The sequence below is a fragment of the Phoxinus phoxinus genome, assembly GCF_949152265.1.
Source record: "Phoxinus phoxinus genome assembly, chromosome: 12".
Taxonomy (NCBI): domain Eukaryota; kingdom Metazoa; phylum Chordata; class Actinopteri; order Cypriniformes; family Leuciscidae; genus Phoxinus; species Phoxinus phoxinus.
In genome coordinates, this window is record NC_136887.1 from 19,738,073 (window position 1) to 19,765,482 (window position 27,410).

Genomic DNA, 27,410 nt, shown 5'->3' on the forward strand with positions numbered 1-27,410 from the left:
TGTTGTTTTCCCTTATTTTATTTGTAAATATGGCAACAGTATACATATGCATATAGAGAAAGAATGTTCAAAAACATCAAAATCAGGAATTTATTGAAGCTTTCCATAAGAGTTGGTAGGGACAAACATTTACAGGTACTTTAACAGAACCAGCACTAAGAGCAGATTCCTTTCTCTCCATTAGATTGCTAGGCAAATAATCATTCCTCTTAAGACCATCTACAGAGGCACTGGACTAATGCAGTCTTGTCTACAGTATATGGAGCAAAGTCGTCGTGCAGGTATAGAAAACACATGGGGGCAGTTTTAACCACTACATTTACAATGCCGCGTCTGTAGTGAACTGAAGAGCGTAACAGCATCCATGAACACACTCCCAGATGAAGATGAACGGGAAGAACAGAAACAAAACAGGAAAAAATACAGGGTACAAATAATGTTCCAACAAAAACTTGAATAGGTACATTTCACTTTGTGTGAAAAGAATGACACATTGTTCTTGGTAACACATTTTCATTGATTGGCAAATGTTGTCGTTTTTAAACACACCACAATGACATTGTAAACAATATCAAAAACCTCCAGGACAATTTGGTTGTCCTTGTGTGCTCAAGTGCAATTTTCAGCTCTAACTCGAGTGGCATCTTGTACATATCATTTATGGCTTACTGGGTAACAGGTCCATATCAACTGTAAAGTTACAGAGACAGCTTATAAACAAACTATGCTACAATAATATCTTGGCGAAAAACTAATAACCAGCAAAATTACATAATGTAAACATGGCATACCACACTGTACATCCTGTCCATGGTATTTACAAGTCAGCTTGTTGACTCCCCGTGTAGTAGACAATCACAAAAGTGTCAGAAGATCAAGGTGCTGACTGTTACTCTAAGCTAGTTCATACGTCTGCTGCACTAGCTTCAAAAAGCCCCAATGCTAGTCATTACACTCGGAAAACAATAACACACGACACACTTCTGACTCCTGCACTTACACGTCTGATTTTAAAACGGTTGACCGTAAACATAAGGCAAATTCACACCGTAAGGTGCCTTGTTCTTAACAACAATACCATAATATAGTATGTGGGAAGGACTTGATGGCTCTTTGGGGTAAATGCACTTTTAAACAGTATCAGAGTTTGCTTTCTTCCAATCACTCTTGTTATATATAACAAAACGTCTGAGTGCAACACAGGAGCGCTTCTACTACATCAGGAAATGTGCAAAATCTGCTCTAAAGCAAAGTGACAGTGTTGCGAATTCTACTGTACAAGGTACTGGGAAAATGGGTCTGTGTAGAAACCCAGTGAAGACCCTCAATACGACATATATACAAGGCACTAAGGAGAGGAATGAAGGGCCTTCCACGAGGATCCAGCAGAAGTCCTTTAGTCAGGTCTGAATATAGGATATTTTGGTACAAACTCTATAAGAATAACCTGTAGACATAAAAAGACAGTTAAGAAAGAACACTTAATAATAAAATCACCAGCCACATGATTTACAACCGTATGGTCTGCAGGTCTCGAGACAAAACATTTATATATGAATGATGTTTGTTCAGAAGGGCTTCAGTTCACTGTGCAGACCTTCCTACTTCATTATAATAGTGAATTATATACACTAACATTTAAAAATGTTGGGGTCAGTAAGATATTTTAAAAGAAATTAATATTTGTATATATCAAGGATGCATTAAATTGATTAGAAGTGACAGTAAAGACGTTTATGTGTTATTTTTTCTTTTGAACTTTCCATTCATCAAACAATCCTAAAATATATACGACAGATTCCACAACAATATTAAGCAGCACAACTGTTTCCAACATTGATAATAAGAAATGTTTTTTGGGCACCAAATCAGCATATTAGAATTTCAGCAATGAAACAACAATGAAAATGTTGTATTTAGTTACAATTTGATGCTGTCACTCTAATGCACATGATTGTTTGTGCCATATAAATATCACAGTTCTGAAAGTATATTTGTGCCTGTTTAACACCCCAAAAATACATACAGTAGACATATATATTGTTGATTACGGTCACTCAAACAAATGTTCCCTTACAGCTGATTCAACCTTAAAATTGGATCTTATATTTCAAACCATAACCAAGAGTATTTTTTTTTTAATTGATTCAAATAAAACTATGATTATGACTCTTTTCACAAACTGACAAGCAGGTCTGAGGCTGAAACATTTCCACTGAGTGCATGATAACACTGACTCACTCTAATGAGTCAATATTTGAGTTTTCCTGACAGTCTCCAACGGCAACTAGATTTTAAATGATTGTATCACATTTCATTTTGGTAGCAGCCTAGAGCCCTGAAATGAAAAACGGAATCTTTATTTCCTTTTAATTACTGTTATCAAACATTCACACACAAAGAAAAACCCCAGCCATGAACTTACATATTCCATCATGTTGTTGCTCTCACATTTTCTCCTGCTGAGTTTCCAGTGCAGCCCCAGCTGAAGGCGAGACGCAGGAAGAGACCAGTTAGATAAAGCCGTGCGACATAGATATTCAACATAGACTCAAGCACTTCAGATGCTCAGACACACTTAACACACAAGGGTTAGCGGAGGTCAAGCGGTGGCCAGTGCTTAGAGGAGTTTCCTTAACGTGTCTGAGCCGCTACTGGCTGCCAATCAAAGCTTCGAGACACAACAAAACGAATGTGGCTTTTTACTGCTGACCTTTCCATAGTCTGGTCAGACTCTGCACTCAGACCAAAATGGCTGCGAGGGCAACAAGCATTTGACAGGGTCAAATGTTAGCAGCCATTTTAATGATTGTTATCCACCACACACCAAGACAAGGTCTGCTGTTCTTATCTTTATGTGTCTCAGATCAGTTCTGCAATGAGCTTACCTTGTGATATAATCTGTTGTTTTCCCATTCTAACAATTTCTGAATGGATCTTCGCGTCTGAAAACACACAAACACAAATAAACAAATCATTATACACAAACGAAAACAGACACACACACACACAGGGTTTTATGCTAAATACCCGTCAAACACATGTTTAACAAATGCCAATAAAACTCTCAGGGCATGAAGACTTCAGAGGCATTTATGGACCGAAGCTCGTAGTTAAGCACCTTGTAAGCTGCACGTCATGGCCAATAACTTAAAATGTGTAGCTGTAAAATCATCACCTTTACCAAGCATATAATTCAAGCAGCCATGCCTTCTGACATATATCAAATTCACACTTAGTTAATAAGCTGATGTAGTTGTTTCTTGCCTCCTCACCGAGTAGGTTTATTTCTTAGGTGTTCAAATGGGCAATGAGTAATTGACATGGATTAATGGGGGAAGGACGTGACATGTCTGAGGAAGGACTCACTCTCTTGTTGAGACATATGACAGGCCACAGACTGCAGCCCACCGTACAGCAACAGCACAGGCAGCCGCAGAGCAGCCATTTCACATTGACCGGAAGGTTCTTCTTCAAGCATGCGTTTACTCGATTGACACTCGTCTTGAACTCCTCTGGAGCAACCTAGAGTAGATGGGTGAGAACCAAAAAAAGATTGTAGTATATATCAGGAAGTGTTTCTCAGTAATAAATAAAATGTTCCAAATATAATTTGATACAATATAAATGGTACAATAAAAACTAATCTGAGAAGAAAAGAAATCTGAGAAGAAATAAAGGGAATTCCATAAAAAGTCATTGGAATTTTTCTTAAAGAAAAACATCCATGTTTGCAGATGCTCTCTGGTGATCTTGCAATTGCACGCTTGTAACTTGCCAACTGAGCTCTGACACTCTCAGGGCAAAGGGAGGACAAAAAGATGAGATAAGCCCGTGGCCTGTGGCTGTGCCGTCTAAACAACCTGAATGGCTGCTCATTCCTCTCTGGGTATGTACGCCATAAAACCGGGGTCGTAATCTTTTATGACAGGATGCAAAGGTCTCTTTGCAAACAGCAAAAGAACTCGGAATAAAGCCCAGCAGGCCTGATCTGCACCCTTCAGTCATCATAATCCTGACCTCATCCATCACATGTCACCCTGGGTCACAATACTGGAGCTCCGTTTTATTGCCCCGCACTTCCCTCGGCTTGCTCTTCCCCCTGCAGCCTTTTTGTATTTCTGCGTCCGACCCAGGAAGCTTCCCATTCTTGTGAACGGCACAGTCTTTCTTTCATTATTTTGTTACTGGGAGCTGTGTCCTCCCAGCGCTGCGATCCCTGCCTACTGGAGCCCTGGACGGTTTACTTATTGACAGATTCTGTGGCAAACACGCAGCATTTAAGAGACTTCATCAGGGGATTCTGTATTAATCAAAAACCTTATACCATGGTGAATAATGTGGTGTAAGGGGAAAGGTCAACAGGGAAATATATTTTTATTCACACCAATCAGTATGATTTACTTTGTAGATGCGAGTTAGAAATCCTTACCTTTCCTGTGAGAACAGAGGGAAACTCTGTGTCAAACTTGTTGCTTAGTCCAAACCTGCAAACACAGATTTTTAAAAGGTTATATAATATGGTGCAAAAGTACAGAAGCCAATTTCTGCCCCATAAGAAAAAATATCACGCTTTGGTAAATCATTAATGAGAGAAAAAGTCATACTTATGAAATAAAATAAAGATAAGTCAACGTTGTGACATACTATGTCATAATTATGAGATGCTGAAATTTAAATTATGACAAAAAGTCACAATTATGAAATAAAAAGATTGAAAATATGACATACTAAGATTGTCATATTTGAAAATATGACATACTAAGATTGACAAAAAGTTTAAATTGGCATCAATTTTGAGTCAATAACCAAACAAAAAAATGTTATCTCCTAATTATGACTTGGTATTTCACAATTATTCCTTTTCATGACATAATTATGCTTCACCAAAGAATGATTTTTCTTATGTGCCAGAAATGGGCTTCCATACAAAGTCTGTGTGACAGTAAGAAAAAGATAGCTGGGTTAACGTTGGGTTCAGTTGAATTAAAGACTTGATACGCAGCATATAGACACAACAGAGTGAGAAAAGTTCAGTTTCTACATTTGACTTGAATTGCCAGGGAACCTAAAAGCTGTATAACTGTATTAGGTTATGTCTGTTTATAATCCAGTGCAGTAGTAGGCTGTGCTGCACTGCTGTTTCGTGTACAAATATCCTGTTGTTTATCTCATTAAATAATTCATTACCTCAAACCTTGCTCTAAAGTGGTCAGACTTCTGAAAATGTGCATAACTGACAGTTGCAGAGGTAACGTTACTTGCGCTGTTCCACTAAAGTGATTTAATTAAAATAGTATCTCTAAGGTTTACCTCAGCATATGCACTGTACAGCTGCACACAACTTCAAATTAAAACGAAGATCCTAATGAGTTTGAGTGTGGTTACGGGGCAGCCTTTATCCACGGACAATAAAACCATAAATCTCTGAGCTAACAACAAGACTTCGGGTAACTAGGGATGATTCTTCCGCTTAAAATCACTGTCAGGATACAGCTGGAGAAGCCCGGCCTACGTGTATTTTGATTCCACAACTTGGCGACAAAAACATGCAGTGAGCTTAGCATGGAGGCTAACTTACACAAACAGACATGACCTAACAGTGACTAACAGCAGTGTTGTCGCATTCATACGCTTACACGGTGATGTGACCAGCCCCGCGCATGACCACAGGCTCGGGACAGTATCTGACGAGATGTTCTTCACTCACAATTCTCTCATCTTCTTCTTCTAACTCATAAATGGTATCAAAGTCCGCCATGTTGGGCAGTAGGACGCTCATGACGTCTCTGGCATAGCGCCGATGACATCATCAAACTAGTGCTGTTCATGCAGTGTCATCGCAGCGCACGCTGTGCCCAGTACACACGAATATATGGTACAGAATAATGTCACTGTATTTAGAGTGTAAATTACACACTAATCTAAGACATGTCACTGCAAGTTACTTTCAGTTAAAACAGCTCAAACGTTTATTTTAATCTGATAGGCTACTAGTCTAAAGCCTTGTCTGTGAAACCAGAGGCAAATTTTCAAAACACCAATGTTTAGAATTGCAAATTTAGTCTAAATCAATCTATTCTCTTGTTGGTAGTTTGTGGGCAAATGTGGGTTTTGTAATTATTTATATTTCCAGTAGGCCTAAATTAAGGAAAATAGCCCTGTTTGATCCTTTATTTATTTATTGGTTAACTGGTTAAATGAGTTTGATGAATGCAGTCAACACTAAAATGTGTAGTAAAAAAAAATAATCTAAATTATGGCATTGTAGTATGATTTTATTTTTTGGATAGGCCTATGTCATAGGGTCAAGACCTCTGTGAGATATAGCCTATAGGCCAAAATCCCTATTTCCATTTTAATGTGTTTACAGACATTGGACATATTTTGGGCTATGGGTTAATTGGATGTTATGCAGTAGCCTAATAGTTTGATGTAGGAACAAATCAAGTCTCATATTGAAGGGATTTGTGCCTCTAATGCTTTAAAGGCATGTGACATAGGCTAATATGCCTATTTGCAGAATTTGTGCCAATAGGCTAGGACAGGGGAATCGCAACTGCTGTAAAAACAGTTTATTTGTTATGTTTCATATGAAATAGGCTAAATAAATAAGCTCATGCTACAACATAAAATAGAGGGATAAATGTAGATCTCCCTCCCAAATGTTGGCTTTAAAAAAATAATTAGGCCATTGAAAGTATCCATGTTTCAACATTTTAATGTAAACTTGTTCATTTTCTTTGCAGAATGTTTTACTATTCACTCTTAAAATTAAAGTTTCTTTATTGGCATCTGTGATTCAATGAAGAACCTTCAATACCCCTGGAACCTTTCGATTGCACCAAATGTTCAATATAGTGAAAAAAGGTTCTTTAATTTTTTTTTAAATGTCCCACCTTTTGGAACCTTAATTTTTGCGAACCTATTTTTCAAGGTTTAGCCTAATGACACAGAGCTTTTCCCGCAATATTTTTTTTACACATTAGGCCTATTCGTAACTTTTTTCGAAAGATTTTTTTTCTTTTTTGGGGGGAATAGTTTTGGTCTAAAAAAAATGTGTTTAGTATAATCATCCAATTTCAATAAATACGCTGCATTTGTACATAAATATGGCCTTAAATCCCTTTCCCTATAAATTAGGTTGCTCCGCCCCATAAGCCCAAAAGTTAGCCATAGGTCTGTTTAAACGAGTTTATGGTCGTCTAACGTTTAAATGTAATACCTGCTGTCTGTCAAGAGTGCCTTAACCAGATGAGCATATGAATTCGTTTAATGATATATCACGACACGATAAAATTTATTGCAAAACATTTTATTTACAGATTGCTGGAATCAAACGTTATACCCATCAGGTATGCGACACCTGCACATCACCCCTGTGAAAAGAAAGTGAACGACGTGCGCTTTGGACACAAACTGGAGCATAAAACAGCCTGCCATCGCAGGTCATTTGGTTTAAACAGACAATAAATGTCTAACAGTAGCTACCAGGATCACTATACATCCCGAGAAACGCTGTACCTGTAGTTTTCATTTCATTTTATTTACAAACATTTAGATACACTCACCACATACAGAAAATGATATTTATATCTTAATTGAGCAAACACAAACAAACCATTAAAATATTTAGTCTCTGGATCAGACGAACAAGGTTTTTGTATGTTTTTTGTTTCTTAATTTTAAAAACTATTCTATTAAAACAATATTTGAAGAGCCTCCAGCATTTCGTTGCATTTAAGACGCGATTTCTCTGTGGTTGTAGTCCACAACACGCGCCACGATGCTCGTCATGTAATAGTTGATTACAAAGTAATCCTTTTTGACCACGTGAGTGGCCCGCTTCGGTTCTGTCCTTTCAGCGTGTTGGAGTGCTCAGTTAAAGTTGGACGTTCCAAGTTCGAGTTCACTGAGTGACAGTAACTTGCTGTAGGCCTATGTTCCTCATAGAAGGTAAGGCGTTCATTCCTTGGGGTGGGTACAGAGAACCGTGGATATCTGAAGGACTCAGTGACCCTGGTACCGGTAGGGGACTGACCGAACCTGGGTCGCTGTGGACTGATCCTCCGCTTCCGTCAGACTGGCCCATTTTCTTTTTGATTAATTTCCTTTCCTTGGCTCTGCGGTTCTGAAACCAGATCTTTACCTGTGAAGGCAAAGCATAGGGTTATGTAGGGCCTAAAGAAATAAGTCGAATTGTTTAGTTAGATGGCCTAAATCCTATTCTATAAGTGAAAATCTAAATGAAAGTAATGTTACCTGTCTCTCTGAAAGCCCGAGGTTTACTGCCAATTCTGATTTTCTTCTGATTGTGATGTAGCGATTAAAATGAAATTCTTTCTCCAACTCCAGTCTCTGGTGGTCAGTATACACCACTCGATATTTCTCCTTCGTTCTCGTTTTGCCTAAAAAAAGTGAAATGAACGAATAGGCTAATCATGAAAATTATGCATACAATGACGTAAAAGTTGATAATTGTGAAATAAAGTCAAATGTGCATTCGGCGTAAAATGCGTGCCGACCATGATAAAGATATTAATAATATTTTTACGCAGAGGAAGAACTTGTGCGTTGTATTATTTATATAGGCAAAATTTAGAAGAAAAAAAAATTATTTCACTGACTTAGATTTATTTAGGAACTTGTAGCCTATCTCTTAGCCTACTTTTTTTGTTGCATTTACAATCACTATCATTAATATGTGCAACTAATGTTACAACTATAGATCACAATTGCAATATTTGGTAAATTGTATAGGCCTGAACTATTACGTCGCTAGATATTCAAATTGAGCTTCTGATCTTTGAGGAGATGTTTCTGAACAAACTGCAGAACAAAGAGACCCAAAGACATTACCCAAACGCCATTGATGTGTTAAGAGACAATACACGTCTTACAACGAATTACAAGGAGATAACATCAAAAATCTTTTCCTCAAGCCGAGCATGCTGCACTTGTTTTATGTAGGCCTATAGATCAGCTATCTTTGAAAAATAAACGAATGATGACACCTGGAACGTAGCTAATTAATTTGTGTTTTTATATTATAGATTTAGCTGCGAATACTAACATCTAATGTCAAATATGACAATTTAACTTCATGTGTCATTTCCAAAACATGAATTTATTTCAACAGTAGAAATAAAAATGCGTTTACAGTAAGGCGATTGTTTTCTTTGAGATTTTTTCGCTGTTGTTTTAACATGCGCCGGAGACAGGATAACTTTATTTGCTGTGAAGTTTGTCACTCTTTGAGGTAATATAACCCTCAAGAACAGAGACAGAGGAAGACGCAATGCTGCATATCAAAGTGAAGAAGGTGTTGAAAGAAGTCGCCGCCTGAATATGACAGATAACCCTCAAAACCTGAGACAATGTAACAGGAAAAGTAGACCTCACATCTTGTTTACGGGAGTCGCAAATTAGCATTACAAGTGACCCTGGCGCCAATTCCAAACACCTTCATTTTGCCACAAGTACTATTTCCCATGCGTTCATTTTTAAGGAAACAAATATTGGCTACTAATATTAAGCTAATCCGTTTCTGGAACGGAACGCGTTTTCCGCAAAGAATTGAGAGGGCCAGTTTGTAAAAAATTAAATAAAAAACTACCATTTCGTAATATTTTTGTCAGATGTGCAGTTAGTTGATACAAACAATGTATAATTGATACTTGATACACAAATATTTGTTACATTTCACACAATTGCTCCTCGTGTAAATTATTATTTTTTCTATTATTTTTAGTTGCTATCTATAGGCTACTAACCCAAAATAATAATTGAAAGTAAATATTTAGACTTTCTTTTTTTCCTTTTGTTAGACATATGTATTCGCTCTTATTTTTTTCTATAATGTTTTTTACATTTTTAGTAGAATCTGTCCATCGAAATTTGATTACCAGATTGAAATAATAATAATGCCATTTTTATTTTAAAGGAGCAAGAAAATAGATCATAGGCCTAGCGTAGACTAACCATACTGTCAATTTGTACTTCAATCACTGATTTCAGAACCTTGAAAATATTGAATAGTGTACATGTTTTCCGATTACTTTTTTAAATTATTTTTATTTAAAAGACATGTGTAAGCCCTTACCGGTTGATGACGACTGGACGGTTTTGCTCATCCACTGATAGGAATTACGCCTTTCTCTCTCGGGGGAAAGTTGGGCCACAGAAATGTTTTCAGGTGGTGGAGGCAGCACTGCTGATCCCGGGCCGTGCATGGCATTATAATCAGGCGAGCAGTAGGAAACTTGTCCCGGGGATGAACTGCTCATAGGTGCAGAAATGGTGTTTGGAGGTCCGAGGCTGTATGCGCCCCAGTCCTCTCTCGGTGCGCCGTAAGGAGCGCCCCATGCCCCTGATGACTGTGCGTGTGTCTCCATGTTGGGCACATGATGGTATCCTGTAAAATCTGAATACTGGGATGTGGAGACAAAATTCTGTGGTGGAAGACTGATGCCAGATCGTCGCACAGCTCCTTGGTGATACATGCTTCCCTCTTTATCCAAAAGGTATCCAACGTACATGATTCGAAAGAAACCCCTAATATAACTTTTTTAAGGCAACATGCCAGCCATGCATCAAGCCAAATATCACTTAACAAGGCCTGCCTCAAAACTTTTACTATTTATCTCAAGGGTGGTAGTCCAAAATGATCTCCAGGTCACGCGACGTAGTCCTTGACGTGCTTCAATCAAACATGATGTGACTCTGTTGTCAAGGTGGTGGTGGCAAAGGTATAACCAAGCCCTCCTGACGTCAGCCACGACTTCAAAACCTCTCGATTTGCATTCAAATGACCAGCCAATAACACCAGCAAGTCCTCACGGATTCCCCTAGCGCCAGGTTTCTGCATCACCTCAGACTCCCCTGCAATATTCAACAATAATCAGTGGTAGTACTAATACTTAGGCCTACTCTCTATATGACTTTAGGAATCAATAGCCAACATTACTCTGAGAAACATATTCAGTTCAAAATTTATTTTCTATCCTCAAAGCAGCCAATTTGAAACGTGTTTTGACTTCATAAAAACCCTCAAAAGACAATAAAAAAAGTTAAAACAAGCAAATAACGTATACTTTTTAAACTATTTTTCTTTGACTATATGTATTTATTTTGTAATAAATTACGCCTATATTTTTATTATATATTATAATTGTACCGTATTTATTTATTTATACAAGTATAACGGTAGGCCTAATATATTATTATTAATAATAATAGTAATACTTATAATAATAATAAACGACTGTCAATTTTATTGTTAAAAAGTGTCAATCATAAAAGTGAAATAAGCCGTGACGTGCTTGTAGGCATGCAGCATCCTTCAGCCATTAATGGTCGCTTGAAGTTTTACAGCTCTTGTCTCTCTAATGAAGCTAAACCTGTGGATATGGGAACGTCACATCTGCATAGTACCCATGCCACTTTCTCGCCTCCAGAGTCCATGCGTATTTGTTAAAGGATACTCTTGTAAAAGAGGTGCAAAGCGGGAGAAGGTGTCTTGAAGTAAGGCGAACTTTTCACATTCCGCATCCCTCACACCATGACACTCTCGGGTCACACTTCACAGCTAATTCCGGTTTATGGAAATGCGAGGTATCACCTACAGTACTCATGCGACGACAGTGTGTCGTGCGTGTCGCCATGTAGTCGAAAGATTTAACGAGTTGTTAATTCATTTTACTGCGAGGTTTCTTGGGAATTTTAATCATTAACATATACAGACAGTAGCTAGCTTGTTCAGACTTGACTGTCTTGTCTCAGAGTTAGAGCAGAAATGACAACATGTCAAAATGAGTGTTTTGACTCGGGTTATTACAGATTTTTTCAAATGGTTTACGTGCAACCAGAATTTATTTTACAACCGTTCACTACACAGAAACTATTTATAATTTTAAAGGCACATATAAAATGCATTCATTGTTTTAAATGCATTAAATCACCACAGACTTGATCGTGTTGCACTTGGCTGTCTGTGGTAGGCCATGTTTATTATATTTCAGTTGGCTTATAGGCGGCTATTATTCAAGTGTTGAAAGCATTTACTTCTTTTCAACATATTTTAGGTTAAAATCTATATTGGTAGTTAGTTTACATTAAATAGTTCTAGTCGTCCTGTGGATTATTCTCTAAAACTATTAAATAGCTATTTAAAATTAACACTTCTTATGTTCATTTTTAAATAGCCTATTAAATTGCTGTAACTGTTTTTTGGCTGTTTGTTTATCAAAAGTTTAGTGCAAACTGCTAAAATTAAATTAGTATAGTCAGTTATATCACTTTATAAAGACTTGGATAAAGATGAGACATGGATTTATGGAATGCCTCCTTAAAAATGGGTGAAAATGATTGTCAAATTATTAAATTAATCAAATTATTTAAAATTATGTAAACATTGTTAATTGTAAAATGAATATAGCCTACATGCATTTTATGACATCAGTTGACAGACAAATTATATATAAAAATGTACTTGTGAGACAAAAAAAGAGTAAAGATTAAATTTCAAATTCTGGATCATTATTGTAATAGATCCTGTCTGAATGAGCGAGTTATGCAAAAGTATGAGAGTTTTTGGCAGATTTGTGATGGTGCAGATAAAACGTCTTTGCTCTCAGTCGGTTTTATGCTACAACACTTCTAAAGTAAATATCTCAAAACAATATTTAATGTGATTCCTCTGTGATAATGACTTACATGTTCCTTCTGAACATGTAAGGAACTGCATTTCACTGTTGTTTCAGCAACAGTGAGACTGATAATCAAAACTGCTTCAGTTTATAACAAATATATCTGCTTGAGTTTAAATGGCCTAGCCTACTTTAACAACATTTAGAATATCAACATTTTTATTTATTTTTGTCAAATAAAATTGATCAATCCAATTAGGATTAGGCCTATGTCAAATTAGGTCTATACCCATACTGGGGAAAACATATGATAATGACATATCAGGAATATCAGCTTGAGCTGTTGTTTTTGTAAATTTATATAGATGACTGATATTATTTATAGGAGCCTGAGATCAGTAAAATGTAAGCATGAACACATCCGCAATTTCAGAATGACAAAGAAAGTTTGAATGACTGTTATTGGTTTCTCTGATATTTAACAGGCAATCATTTATGAGACCTATATGTTCCATTTGTTCTGCTATTGTGAACTCACACTATAGTAAATTAGTCTGGGGTTAAACCATTACTTTTTGTTAGATATTAGACCGTTACCGTTTTAATGCTGCTCCAAACAATTTGCCAAAAAAGTGGTCTCCAGCCTAAATATATATAGCCTATAACAACCTATACGATGGGAATATGCGATATGGGTAGATTTTGTATATTTATTTTTTATTTGTTTATTTGGTCATATGTATATATCTTACCATAACAAGCTGAATGCCAGATCTGGGTTTTGCGCGCACATGTTGCTGATGATGCAGGTGTACGTGTACGCAATTAAGAAAGCGACAGGTTGGTTTGGACTGGAGACTCAACGCACAGCACAGCGACGCCCTCTGCTGGTTGATCAGCTGCAAGCTGATGATCAGCTTACATATATGATATATATATGACATATATGATCAGCTGACATATATTCATGGCACAAAACGTTTTTCCTTTTTTTAAATGAAATGAATAACTATTGGCAGCATTCATTATAAATAATCAGCACCATTACAGAAAGACCTCTAGGGGGCAGTATTCACTAGGCAATGTACTGGTTGTTTTGCGTCGTGTCTAACAGCGGAAGACTAATCACATTTCTGTTAATTTATGTGAATTATTGAGCAATGTTTGTTTAGAATAAAGCCTCTGCATGATAATTAGCCTGCTAAAATACCATACAAAAGAAAGTCTACAGTGGTCTGCCAGAACATACAAGTTTAAGATGGTTTGCTTTATTCAAGAAACCACAGTCCAAACTATTCCGTATTTATTAAAGTATTTGTTTGCATTTTATCATCATGTTATGTGAGTCTGTTGAAAGTCTGTGAGTCTCCAATGGATGGAAATGAACTTCAGAGGTTTTGAAATGATTCCGCCGAGTGAGATCTCGTCTGACTGTCTTTAAGGAAGAATGTTTTATCTGAGGAGAAAATGCTACCAGTGGGACAGATTTACAACTTTCCTGGAAACTCGAAAATAACAACATGTGTGTCCCAAATGGTTTGGGAACAGTGCTCAAAATAGTTAAAATGATATATCATATGTTTTCTCATTTTCAGTTCCACAATGAGAATTAGGCTATGTCATGATACTGTTCATAAGAATATTGCTATTGGATAGGCTATTTATAGGTCCTCAAAACAAGTTTGAAAGATTTTTTGGGGAACTATATGCTATTTCAGACATTTTAGAAGTTATTACACAATGTTTGTCCAGAGAGCCTTTAGTGCGGTCATTCTCTAGTTTGTATGCCATAAGAAGTCTTGTTGAAGAATTTTTCTCAAACTTTTTCTTTTCTTTTTAAATTCTAGATGAACACTGAAAATCACACATGGTTTTAAATGTATGCATCCAACAAATTCCAAAACAGAACAGTTCTGCTAAAACAGCATGTCTGAAATCAGAGCAATTGCATAAACCTTTACACGTGCATGGGAAAACATTGATTTTACTGGTGAGATATTCTGGGGCTTTCTTTCAGTTACAACCAAATACCACCATCAGTTCAGTGGTTGTACTCAAACTGGGTCTATTCTGAAGATTAATTAATCATTTATGAGTTTATCATCATCAGTATCTTCAGTATCAGTCTCTATCCCATCTTGTTTTTCTTTACAACATAAAAAATATTTGGATATTACATCCAATAAAGTCTCTTTTAGACCATTTTTTTTTTTTTGCAGTTTTGACTCTAGAGTTCCCATAGCGCTTTACAATGTCAGAATTCTTCACATATTATAAATAGTTTATTTTTAATCATTGTAGCTCTGTGGGGACAAAAGGAATTTACTTTGATCTGAGGGCCAAAGTTTAAGACAACTATTTTTAAGACAAATAGTCTGTGTGATTTTGTCAGAACTCTTTGACCCTGCCCTTGGGCATCATGGGAGTTTATTAACATATTTGGGGCTATTTGTATTCTCAGTGCTATCTTTCTGGGAAAAGGTGGGCAAAAGCCATAATCTGTGGTAAATTAAGTCCACTCCATTGTCTCAGCTATAGGTGAGAGGTACGGATGTGGTTCCCCCCAACCCAGATCCTGCTATTCCCTGCTCTCCCTCACCAGAACACAGCGTGGGAAGTGCGAGCGGAGGGGAAGACCACTCCATTAATGGGAATTGTACAGAGGAAGGAGAATGGGGTATGATAGGATTTCAAGGCATTCTGTTTTGTCACTGATTGCATGAATGAGTTTTGGCAGACTCCCAAATGCTCCAATATACCACCTCTGTTTTAGTGATTAATGAAGCATCTTGCCACCGGGGGGCTGTTTTCCTTGGGAAGGGACTCTGGAAGTAGATTTACACATTGTTGAACAAGAAAAACAAAATGGTCCCAATAGGAGAGAGCCTTTAATTAGATGCATGATGTTTTCCGCAGAGATAATTTTAGCAGATTCCATTATAAACTATGAATTATGAAAAGACTACAATTCATAATCTCTTATTAAATTATACTGTTTTAACTGAAAGCCACTTGTATATCTTAAAACATGTCAGTGTCATTGTTTTGTCTCATGATAAAGGCCCGGTAAGTCAGTAAGATTTTTTAGACGTTTCCTTGTGCTTATTAAGTCTAAAAAAAATACAAGAAAAACAGTAATATTGTGAAATATTGTTACAATTTAAAACAACTGTTTTCTATTTTTATTACCAATTTTTTAGCAGTCATTATATTAGTTAATGACATAACTGAGTATGAATTTTCATATGCAGTAAAAGACAACAATACTCAAGCACTAGTAAAAAGTTTTGCCACAAACTCAACTGACTGGCTTTTCTCCTGTATGATTTCATGAGTCTCTTCAGACCTTAGCACTGTACATGATTTATGAGCTTCTACAACTTTTGACCTCCTAACTAAAATCCTTTCGACAAATTGACCATATAAATAAAAACAGAATAAATAAAAATGAATAGGCCTATAACAGTTTTCTCTTAGTCTTATTAAGTGCAAACAATAAGTGCAACCATATAAGTACTTAATCAATATTCAAAGTGCAAACAGAGACCAAATTTTTCTTCAAGCATGATATAGAGCTAAGAGCTGGAACAACTTGACTTTCATGGGAGATATTCACAAGCATTTATCAAGACATTTATCAGAAGCTTAGGCTCTGTTGTGAAGCTTCAGAAGCTTCATTTTGTGCTCAGTGACCCATTTTTGTGTTGATTTTAATGTTTGTTGTGGATCATTGTCCTGATGGAAGATCCAACCGTCCGTTATATGATTTCCAGCAGAGGTGGCCATGTTTTGATTTTTTTTATCTGTTGGTATGTCCAGGACCTCCGGCAGAAGAATAGGCCCAAAATTTCACAGATCCAGCAGTATATTTAACCATGGGCATGGGGTACTTTTTATCCCAAGCTCTCTTTTTTGTTTTTGTTTCATCTGACTACAGAAACCAGTCCGTTTGAAGTTCCAGTAGTGTCTGAGAACTGAATATTCTGGAGCAGTGGATTTTTCTTGAAACCCTCCTAAACAACATGTGGTGATGCGGGTGCTGTTCGATTTTTCTTTTAGGCGTTCTGACCCCAAGACTCAACTAATCTCTGCAATTCTCCATCTGTGATCCTTGGAGAGTCTTTGGCCACTCAATCTTTCCTCCTCACCATGCATTAACACAATATAGACACATGTCCTCTTCCATGCAGATTTGTAACATATTTAGTTGATTGGAACTTCATAATTATTGCCCTGATGGTGGAAATGGGAATTGTCAATGCTTTAGCTATTTTCTTACAGCCACTCTGTTTTTTGAAGCTCAACAATCTTTGCGTCACAAAAATGCTTCACATCAAAACTATATTATTCGGTTTTACTCATTGTGATGGATGATTAAGGAAAAGTGGCCTTTGTTTCCTAATTTTTATACTCCCGTGAAACAATAAGTCATGGCTGAATAATGTTCCTAGTCACCCTGGTATGCTATTTTTTTTTTTATATATAAATGGGAATATACCTAGAATATCTTAGTCATAGGAATTTCTAGGGTGTTTTGGAGTAAAAACATCTATTTCTTAATGTGACTTCCCCCCCACTCCTTTCAACTGTTTTACTTCTATGAGATTAGATTAGTATATTAGAGATTAGATTTTTGCAAAAAAATATAATGCAATATCAGGATAAATAATGCAAATTTATTTTACAGCCATCTTTGATCATATTTACCAGGGGTGCCAATACATTTGGCCATGACTGCATATACAAAAATATGCATATACAATGTGTTATTTATGTTTCTATGTTAATAGAAATGATGCACATCGAAATGATCACTGAGCAGTAATATTCATGTCCATTTAGAGCAAAGGAAATTGAGAAGAACTCCGATTAACTGCCGAGCTCAGAGACTGTGTACTTCCTGCGAGTGTGGAAAAATATGAGGTGTGCGTGAATGCCACGTTTGTGCTCGCAGCCAGAGTATGATGACCCCTAACCCTCCCAACATCCTTCCCTTGTTTGTTTATACTTCATATTCCTAAATTAGTTTACATGTCTCACAGCCTTCATTAACACACCGCCAATCCACAATCAATCAAGTGACTTTTTACCAAGTGTACTGTAAACACTGTATATCTTCATTATGACAAGCAGAAACAGCTCTGGTGTTTTAGTGCCAAAGCTGGGGGGCACTGTTGGCCCTTAGGAAGTTTAGTGTTTGGAGTCCTGTTGTGATGGGAATGATGGAGAAGCCCTTTCCTTTTCTTGCTCACAGAGGTATTGTCCTGGTGACAGACAGACTGCCGTCACCTCGGCCCGCTCAGGAAATGTGTCTCTGTGGCCAAGAAGCAGGAGGAAGAGAGCACAGATGACACACAGCCTAACCATCTCCAACAACAATCTTAGAACAGTGAGCAAAATGTTACTGGAAATATGTATAGATAGACCTATTGGAAATGATGCTTTAGGAAGAAAACTACAGTACAGTGTCATTTAATTATTTCTGTGCATTTTTATTTATTAGATGTATTCGCCATAAAATACAGGCATGTACAAATGCAATCATGACTCTGAAAATGTGCTATATATAAATATATAGATCTTTATTTATGCTTGGTTAATATTAAAATACAGTTATAATACAAAAAATATATATATGTAGAAAATATCAGTGCATACAATTTTACTTCACAAATACCAGTCAACAAAACAACATTATTGAAAGCATCATTTGGCAGTATATACATTTCATTATTTGGAAGGCAGTCCATCAGCTATGAATGTAATACTGGGACTTAAAAACAATAATTTTCAGCAATAACGGGCCACACCGCTTTTACAACGGTTAATATAATCTGGTTTAACCAATGCAATGATTTCCCACCCATTCCATCCCAGTGTTGGTTTGCTTGCATACAGATGTTAAGGAGTTAATACTGATAGCACCTACATACTGTATGTGCACATGCTTTTACTATAATTATCATGTCCATTTAAATGGTGACCAGCCTGTTGAAAATATTATAGCCCGCCCTGCAAGCTTTAGTAGTATTTTAGCACAAAAGACTACTGAATTAGTAACAGAATACCTTCCTCTGATTAATAGCTGCACAACATATTACGTGCTGTTATGTATACAGTAGTGTAAACAACATAAATATGGAAAGTACACAATGCAGTGTAACTATTGTTGAACAGAGCAAGGCCTTTTTATTGTGGTCCACATTTGATCAATAATTAACCGAATGTTTCCAATTAAATGTACATGAATAATTTACTTGCTAAGGCTTCTGAAGCCACTTTCACAGTGATAGACTGGATGTTAGGCACCCATAAGCCACTGTCTTGCCATATGTAAGAAGCTTGTCTAATAAAAAAATAAAAAAAAGAACCCGAATGAACGCCATGACCTTCTGCCTGATAAAAAAATACTATATGCGGGAACAAAAGTGATTCATTTTAGCTTCATTGGGCAAGACTCAGGAAAACGGCCCTCAGACTGGAACATGGAAACACAATGTGCATCCTAAGTGTTGATGATCGATATCAGATTGAGTTCTGGGAAGGAATCTCAGACCGCACATTCAATTATTTATGATCTGTGGTCTTTGTTTGACAGTTTGTCTGACAGTTGCGTGAAATGCGAGTAAAATCGGTTCTAAAGAAAAATATTTATTATCCTAAAAAAGTAAAGCATGAGCTTTAGTAAGCTCTGAAATAATAATTTTAGCAAAATAAAATATCACATAACCAAAATTCCAGTTTTCATTTAATTCAATAAAATATTTATCTAGAAATAAAATAAGGATTGCCTTTGTCCTCTCCCTCTAACCACTGAACAAACGATTTCATAATTAGCCACCATTCTGTATGAAGAATGCCAGTTCCCTGGGGAAAACAGTGCCGTTATTGTAATAAAATGAGCGTTTTGTGTTCACAGTAGACAGCAGGAATACCTGAGATGGTCTGTAGCTGTATCTCAGACTGCCACAGTGATATGAGTGGCAGTCCACTGTACTCATACACTACCTTGAAAAGGTGCACAGAAAGAGGAAATGTGAAACTCTGATGACCTTTCCAAAATCAGAATAAAGTGGAACAGAAAAAATTAAATTGATAGAATGTGCATCCGACCAATCAGACTTCTAGTGGCTTACAAGTGCAGACCAACTCAGACGGGTGGTGTGGAGTAACGGACCACATAGTTATAGTCTGGAGGTGGGCTGTGACATTCCAGCTCTGGGTCAAGAGAGGAGTCCTCCAGACTCAGGTCCAGTGAGGGAACAAGCGCTGGGTATTTCTCCTTTTCACCCTCCAGCAGAACGGACTCCTTGCTTTTGCTCTTCATACTGTGGGAGGAGCAAAGGGGTTTTAATGTACCCAAAGCGAAATCAACATTTCAAATTCATTTTGAATAGTATTATTTTGTTGTACTGTGTATGCAAACTTTGCTCTGTGTGTTGCAATGGGTTTCAATAACATCTTCATCCGGGGTCATTGGGTCAGACACCCTGGAGGGCATTGCTTTTAGTCAGTAATTTGCAGTAAATATCTATAGGAAACAGATTGGCATGTGTTGGGGTCTGTACACAGTCAGTGCAAAGCACTCCACATATGTGCATACTAAATGTGGGAGTATCAGGTGGAATCCAGAGGGACAATGTGGAGGGAGACTCTTGGACAGCAGTAAAGCTGTAGAAGGTCAAAGGTGACAATGATTGAGTGGGTCCTTGGCAGGGGCCGCCTCTTTACAATATATACATCATTCTCTACATACACTGAGTGGCTTTTTTTTCCCATGGCTGTGACCATGGCAACCTGTGCATGGCTTTGCTAGATGGTTACAGGCTGTGCCCAGCTTTTTTATCATATCGGGCTAGTATGTGGACGGCATTGGACGTGACAAGATGGGGGAGTGCTGACAGAGGCGAAACAGAGTGTTTTTAATGAAAACCTGTTGATTTTGTTCATTTGCAGTCAATCTTGGCTCATCAATCATAGTAGAAAGAGACAACCAAGCTCTGCAATCTTCCCTGCTGCTGTGTTTATGTTGTAGAGGAGGAGGGGGTGTGGTGTGATTAAAACTTATGACACAGTTCTCTGGAATGCTCAATTCTGATTGGTCGATTACAGCAATCAACGGTCTAATATTTCCTAATCTTCGCTGATGTCCAGAGCAATGCTGTATATCAGTCCATTTATTTGAATGAAATTGGCACTATTTTCATGTCTCTCATATCACACTATGGACTCGCTCATCTCAATTATTGATTATAGTGAACATTAGCTTTAGTATTTATATAACTGTATTGTTACATTATTCATCTTGTTACTACAGTAGGCTGAAAAATGTGTACATTGTAGTGGAATTTTTTTTTCTTAGCAGAATCTTTAAGATAATTATTTATTATTAGGTAAAATTATAAAATAATTGCTACTATTTTATGATAATGACATGTTGACGGGGTTGGCATCATCAAAATATGTACAATTACTTTTTTTCTGAAAGATGTCTCTTTTGCTCACCAACTCAATAATAATATGACATATTATTACAATTTAAAATAACTTTTCTATTTTAAATTATTAAAATATATATATGTATTGCTGTGAAGGCAAAAATGAGGCTGTGATGGCTCTATGCCATTACTCTATTTTATGTAACAATGTTAAAGTCTTTAGTGTCTTTTTATCAGTTTAATGAGTCCTTGCTGAAATTTGTATGTCAACTTTTCAACAGGGTAATTTTTTATAAATTCAGCTATTTTTTGTCTTGTGGACTACATGTATGTAAAATATCTTATTCAGGACAGTACTAAATAAAAAATAACATGCATTTTGTATGATCTCTCTTTATTCATTAAAACAATTCATAATACAGTCATTCTCAAAAGTTTATATACCCCTTGCAGAATCTGCAAAATATTAATTGTTTTAATGAAAAAGGAGAGTGTGTATATATATATTTCTGACCCAAAACTTTTGTACGGTAGTGTATATTTATTTATTTATTTGATATAGAAAGATCCTTTTTCAGATGAAGATCATATATAGCTCTGGCATTGGGGTGTTACCACTACCCAACTACTCTTATCTAATGCCAATTGCATGTTTAAACTGAACACTTCTAAACAGCATGACCAATTAGTTGACCACTTTGCCTCTCCAGGTCTGAGTCATAAACCTTCAATCAGTAAGAGATTATCACTATTTGTCTAGCTGCAATTGATGGTGCAAACTGTCGCCCTCAAATATTAGGATGCCATATAGTCCACGAGGCCCTGAATGCAATTTAGAGGATAACCTTAGTAGATTAACCCTGGCCTTTGCTACACTGGAAGACCATAAACGGCGTCTCAGATCTCAAACGGTTTAACAAAACCAAGGCTAATCCAGCCCAATGGCTTTCCATTAATAACTTAAAAGACCCCCTTCGCTTTAGTTTTCAGCACCATTTGCCCTGGGGCACTTTTATGAACAAGTCATGTTGTCTCAGACCACAGCACACTTTAGTCTGCAGTTAATAAATCATTAGGCTGGTCGAGGACGAGAACTGACAATGTTTTAATCATATATTTCATCAGTCAGTCCATATATTTAAGTTTTATACATTCTGTAGCAAAAATACTAGGACACTAAATGGAATATATTTCAGTCTCTAACACTATTAAGCACTCATTCTTCACAAGTACTTCCTCAAATAAAATAAAGGCATAATTCAATGCATATTATTATTTGAAATGGCAAAATGCCATATCTGTAGCCACGCCGTTTCAGCGATGGAGTCAGAGGCCATTACAGTCCAGGCGGCACAAACAAAGATGCTAGTCACCAGACCTTGCAGCCAGCTTTAACAAGTCACACGCCCAGCCCTGCTTTTGTTGTCTGGCTGTTGAGATCGTCACCTTAGGCAATATCTCTCCACTGTGCCATTGTTTGAGAGACTCTCGTGCAGGCACGTCTCTCAAAGAAAAGGGGTAGTGACTGGAGTCGTGTGGAGCTTGGGGGAGAAACTGTATGACAATTGTGTCATCTACATTCCAGCCCAGTGGGAGGGTCTCTAGGGCATACGCCGGCAGCCCTACCCATTCCTGTGGTCCTGGACGTGGCCAGGCAAAAGGTCTAAACAGGACTGAATATACTGTACTCACGCTCGGGCCATGAAACTCTGCGGTCGGGCCAGTGACTCCAGGCGTTTCAGTGTCTTCAGGTCATCTGAAGATAGACCTATCCCACTATCTGACTGCCCACCCTGTGAACAACCAAGATGACTTAACCACAGACACAACATTTTTGCATTGTTGCGTAATGTGCAAATGAAGTGCTATTTCTTATGTGCGGAAAATCCAGCTCTTCACCTCGTGGATCTTGTTGGTTCCATTCTCCAGGATAACTTCATCAAAGGTCTTCACACTCGCTGGGCGGATCTTGATGTTCCTGAAAGCATAAAATACTCCACATAAGATCACTATGGAAAGTTTCTCATGACATCATGTCTGGCAGATTCAAACAAATACATGAAACATACTAAAGTAAGAGGGGTGTGTTCGGTATCACAGTTTCCAAGAAGAAGTTCAATACTTTGTTGAATATAAAACTTTTAAATTGAATTTTACGCAGCAGGGATAGCTCTTTAATTCAGCTTTAGGGATAACAGGGATAGCAGAATTTCAATACTATTCTCTATACTTGAAGGATTCATGGAAACACAAGAGTTGGATAAATATTATCTTAAGTAGGCATAAATCCTGAAACTGCATTTGTGGTACAAGAGGAAATTCCTTGAGGGGCCCTTAATGCTACGAGGACCGTTCCTTATCAAGAAACAATTAGTGTTTCCTTCACCCTTTGCCTTATTTTAAAGCATTCAAATGAAGGCCATTGGGATGAAGTGTGGTTCATGTTTGGTTAGAACAGGAAAATGTACTGTATGGAAACCAGAAAAATGTTGGTAGAACTTTATCTACAAAAAACACATTTCTGAAATAGTCCTCATGAATAATGACATACCGACTGATTTTAACATCAGAAATACAAATACAGATCAGTCTGATCATATAACTGCTAAATGGATAAGATAAAGCTATCTTACCAAGCCATCCCGGAGTCTCTAAGAGAGACAGGTCTGGAGGAGGTCTCCTTTGTGGGGCTCGGGTTTGAGGGGTCTGCTTTGGTCAGCAGGGCTGTGTTGATTGGAATGTAATGCTTTCCCTCCTAAAAGACACAAAGTGTTTAAAAATTCTGCACATTTTAAAACTGTGACATCATCACCCTGCATATGGTATTGTAGGATTCTGGAGGAATCTGTACATAAATCTGCAGGGGAATGTGTGAATAAGTTTTATGGAGATGATGTTATTAGGGACAGTCCAGGCAGTACACTAAGCTTGATTCCTTATGTGAGAGAGGGAGTTTGGATGTCTTCCAATTCAGACGGCTTAGAATATGTTTTGATCTCAGTGCTGTGTACTGTAGCCTTTGACTGAGACCATATCTTCTCCTCAAGCCATATTATAAATCAAATCCATCCCTTACCTTTCGTTTTGAACTAAGAAAAATGTCTCAGAACATAGTGATACTACAAATGGTGGATTTTTACATTTCTTCTGCTTGGATATTGTGTTGATTAGTACAGGCATTGGATTTCACAAAAAAGTTTCACAATTTCAGTATTTAAATTTACTTGGTAAATGAGATACATTTTGTAATTGAGAATACGGGATGTGTGTATGTAAATGTAATATTGTCTATGCTTGTATTTGCTTAAACAAACGGGTCAGTAAGATTTTTTTTGAAAGAAATTAAAAGTTTTAAATGCATTAAATTGATCTAAAGTGACAGTAAAGACATTTATAATGTTACAAACTGTTTGCAACATTGATAACAAGAAGAAATTATTCATAAGCACCAAATCAGCATGTTAGAATGATTTCTGAAGGATCACATGACACTGAAGACTGGAGTAATGACGCTGAAAATTCAGCGTTGCCTTCACAGGACAGGAATACAATTAATTTAATTAAAAAAAGAAAACAGTTAATTTAAATTTCAACAATATTTCAGCATTTTAAAAAATCTTACCGACCCTAAACTATCTATATATTTATATATATATATACTATATTTTATTTACAGTCGCTCTGAACTCACATTAATAGCTCATTCACCTTTGATCTGTGACTAACTGTTAAAAGCAGTTTGCAGTGACAGTCTGCCATGGTGTTCCTGTGTAATGGTAATGCATCTCTCATCCCATAAAATCCTTGTGGTTTTGCTGTGGTCGGATTCTTTAAACTTTCAAATACAGTTTATGGGACAGACATTCAAGGATAATGAAGTGAATGAGATGGTACCTGCTGCACACTAGCCTGGAGCAGATCTCCTAGCCTCTCTACCAGTTCTGTGAAAGTGGGCCTCTGGGAAGCTTCTCCATGCCAGCAGTCTAACATGGTTTGATATCTATGAAGAGAAACATGCACATGATAAAGAACTTCCTTTGAACATTGTGTTCAATACGCCATTATCATAAATTGCAATTCTTCAGCAGCTACACAACCCCTCATGAATTACACCCTTTGCCTTGACCTGTAGGTTAGTCTGCAAATCTGGCTTTATCCAATTATTTACACTCATCATAATATTCAGTGCGTGACACGAGGAGTGAGGCCGAGTGTTTTCATAGCACCGTTCTCAGGGTGAGAGTTTGTGTTGAGAGGAACTTCCTCCTGCTTTACACGAGCTGTCAGCATCTCTGCCCACAAGGGACGTCTGGGGTCCTTTATTGGATTTTGCAGTGGTCTGGTTAAGAGCCATTACCTTTGCAACTGTAATGGTTAAGTTTATCTGAAGGCTAAGGTTCAGTTCTGAAACACTGGGGCGTCAATGCACCGACCCGTCATTTGAGTAAATGATCACGGGCGATGATTGAGCTGTATCCTGTTTATACTGTGGTGTTGCACTCACAGGTCCTTACATAAATAAAGCCCGTTAACCATGAAACTCTCTGATCTCGTCTGATTAGCACGACATTGGGCAATTTGGAGTATGGAAAAATTACTGTACTAGTCGATGACTCATTACTTCCTTACACTAATCACCATATATATTCATCAGGGTTTGAATTCGGTAGTCATCAGAGAGATGGTATTCTTCTCGTGGGCTGCGTAGGAGATTAGCAGGAGGAAGCAGGACTTCTAAAATGGTTATTTTAATGAATCCAGATGGAGCGACTCCTTAAACTAACAGGAAGTCCAGAAAATTGGCGAATAGTGGTTCCTCTGAGATCAACGGTACACCAGGATGTTATTTATCCCATAAAGCTGTACTCACACCTATGGCATACTTTTCATGGAGATAAATTGAAGATGAAATGAATGAAAGCCAATAGCATTTAGTTCAATGTATTGAATAGTTATAAGCCTGTGGGATGGTGGGAACCAGTTCATTATTAAATGGGTGAATCAGTCTGGACGGATGATCTGGACAAACTCCTGATTTCTGAATTGCATTTCTTTTCATCATTCACAATAGGGAAGTTTGGGTCAGGGTCACTTTCAGGGTCAGGAGTAAAGTAATGTTTACCTGAGTCTAGTACGCAACTTGATCAACACATCTGCTTTCTTGAAGAGCAGTGTTATCTGTGGTACGTCCTTCAAAACAACACTCAGATGATACAGTATATTAAATTGACCCTTATCTGCAATGTTAGTTGACATGTTCTTTGAAGCTAAATGGTCTTGGCACCAGAAAGGCTGTATTCATGAGTGCCGCATTCAATTCAGGCCTGAGGTCTGGACTGCATTTTGTAGGTCATCTCCAATCACCATTTTTCATGACCTCTTGTTATGTTCAATTAGCCAGACGGCGTGTGTGATTGCAAATTTGAGACTTGCATTACGCAGTAAGTTTTAAAAATAAGTGCTCCGTTCAGGTTTCCAAATGTTTAAGACAGAGGGTATAATACAGTTACAGAATATCAGATATGAAAAATGACCCTCCTGAATAAGCCCATAGTTTTGAACCGAAGATTGAGTAGAGCACTTCGTAGACAGCAGTAGGGGTTCTTATTGAGAACAGGCAGTGAATATTCTCTCTCAGATTGAGTTGATTCAGTTCTCTGCACCCTTTTTTAAGCAACACTAATTCGAAGTTGTCCGCTTCACTTCCTCACCGCGTTTAAAACTGATACCATGACCCCTTTTCTCATATCTTGTTACATCTGAAAACTGTCAGATTTAGGTTTGGCTCGCTCTCTAACCCTGTAACCACAATGGGAGTATCTTGACGGTGGGTTTCCCTGTCTGATGCCCAGGGGTCCTGCCACTGTGTTGGGCCACCCCACGCTGCCTAGGTAGACCGAAGCCTTTAATGTGAGCTTGAGTTTCAGCTGCATTGGTGTAAGTTAGTAATGGATACCTAACACACATCAACTGCACTATAAACTAGCTGCCAATCAGAAGCTGCTCCCTTTCTTCTACTCAGCAAATAATTGATCTGTTTCCATTTAAGGCTTCAATCTTGTGTCAAAGCAATGAAATGAGATACTTCTGCTCTTTTCAACTGTATCGATAGGAAAGGATTTTTTCTTCCCCAGAATGCAGGTTTAAGCTAATAACCCTGCAGAGTTTTGTAGGAATAAAGTCACTTAAAGTTTCTATAAAAGTAAAAAAATAATGTTTTCTTGTATTTAGACTGATGAATGCTATCAACACTACAATTTTTTAATTACAAATGGCTTTTACTACAATAAATTGAATATTAATTCAACATATTATGTCAAAATTC

The 27,410-nt window shown here is 37.3% G+C and overlaps 3 protein-coding genes across 6 annotated transcripts in view; all 3 read right to left on the reverse strand.

Annotated features, from left to right (window-relative positions):
* On the reverse strand, positions 1 to 5,911 carry chic1 (cysteine-rich hydrophobic domain 1). Of its 3 annotated transcripts, none has more exons than XM_079631185.1 (6): positions 5,640 to 5,911; positions 4,433 to 4,487; positions 3,370 to 3,525; positions 2,889 to 2,945; positions 2,426 to 2,485; positions 1 to 1,447 (listed from the first exon to the last, which is right to left on the reverse strand). In XM_079631185.1, the coding sequence occupies exons 1-6, from the start codon at positions 5,780 to 5,782 to the stop codon at positions 1,397 to 1,399; spliced, it is 522 nt and encodes a 173-aa protein (XP_079487311.1). In that variant the 5' UTR covers positions 5,783 to 5,911; the 3' UTR covers positions 1 to 1,396. The 3 variants fall into 3 exon arrangements, with proteins under 3 accessions (XP_079487311.1, XP_079487313.1, XP_079487312.1); XM_079631187.1 differs by having other exon boundaries at positions 5,582 to 5,844; XM_079631186.1 differs by lacking the exon at positions 2,426 to 2,485 and having other exon boundaries at positions 5,640 to 5,849.
* Positions 5,912 to 7,249: 1,338 nt separating this feature from the next.
* Positions 7,250 to 13,555, reverse strand: cdx4 (caudal type homeobox 4). The gene is made up of 4 exons (XM_079631188.1): positions 13,400 to 13,555; positions 10,103 to 10,881; positions 8,263 to 8,408; positions 7,250 to 8,149 (listed from the first exon to the last, which is right to left on the reverse strand). The coding sequence occupies exons 2-4, from the start codon at positions 10,536 to 10,538 to the stop codon at positions 7,910 to 7,912; spliced, it is 822 nt and encodes a 273-aa protein (XP_079487314.1). The 5' UTR covers positions 10,539 to 10,881; positions 13,400 to 13,555; the 3' UTR covers positions 7,250 to 7,909.
* Positions 13,556 to 19,000: 5,445 nt separating this feature from the next.
* The window catches only part of kdrl (kinase insert domain receptor like), a 47,621-nt gene continuing 39,211 nt past the window's right edge, over positions 19,001 to 27,410 (reverse strand). For both annotated transcript variants that reach the window (XM_079630329.1, XM_079630328.1), the window contains exons 26-30: positions 24,980 to 25,085; positions 23,719 to 23,840; positions 22,985 to 23,063; positions 22,778 to 22,878; positions 19,001 to 19,975 (exon numbers count right to left, since the gene is read on the reverse strand). In XM_079630329.1, the coding sequence (XP_079486455.1) occupies positions 19,798 to 19,975; positions 22,778 to 22,878; positions 22,985 to 23,063; positions 23,719 to 23,840; positions 24,980 to 25,085 (586 nt within the window). In that variant the 3' untranslated portion in view covers positions 19,001 to 19,797. The remainder of the gene's footprint in view (positions 19,976 to 22,777; positions 22,879 to 22,984; positions 23,064 to 23,718; positions 23,841 to 24,979; positions 25,086 to 27,410) is intronic.

Coding starts and splice junctions, on each gene's coding strand:
- cdx4 (XM_079631188.1), bottom strand. CDS start 10,538: ATGTACGTTGGATACCTTTTGGATAAAGAGGGAAGCATGTATCACCAA. Junction 8,409..10,102: donor CGTCCAGTCGTCATCAACCG/GTAAGGGCTTAC, acceptor CACTTTTTTTAG/GCAAAACGAGAACGAAGGAG. Junction 8,150..8,262: donor TCGGGCTTTCAGAGAGACAG/GTAACATTACTT, acceptor TTGCCTTCACAG/GTAAAGATCTGGTTTCAGAA.
- chic1 (XM_079631185.1), bottom strand. CDS start 5,782: ATGAGCGTCCTACTGCCCAACATGGCGGACTTTGATACCATTTATGAG. Junction 4,488..5,639: donor GGGGCTGGTCACATCACCGT/GTAAGCGTATGA, acceptor CTGTGTTTGCAG/GTTTGGACTAAGCAACAAGT. Junction 3,526..4,432: donor CCTCTGTTCTCACAGGAAAG/GTAAGGATTTCT, acceptor CATCTACTCTAG/GTTGCTCCAGAGGAGTTCAA.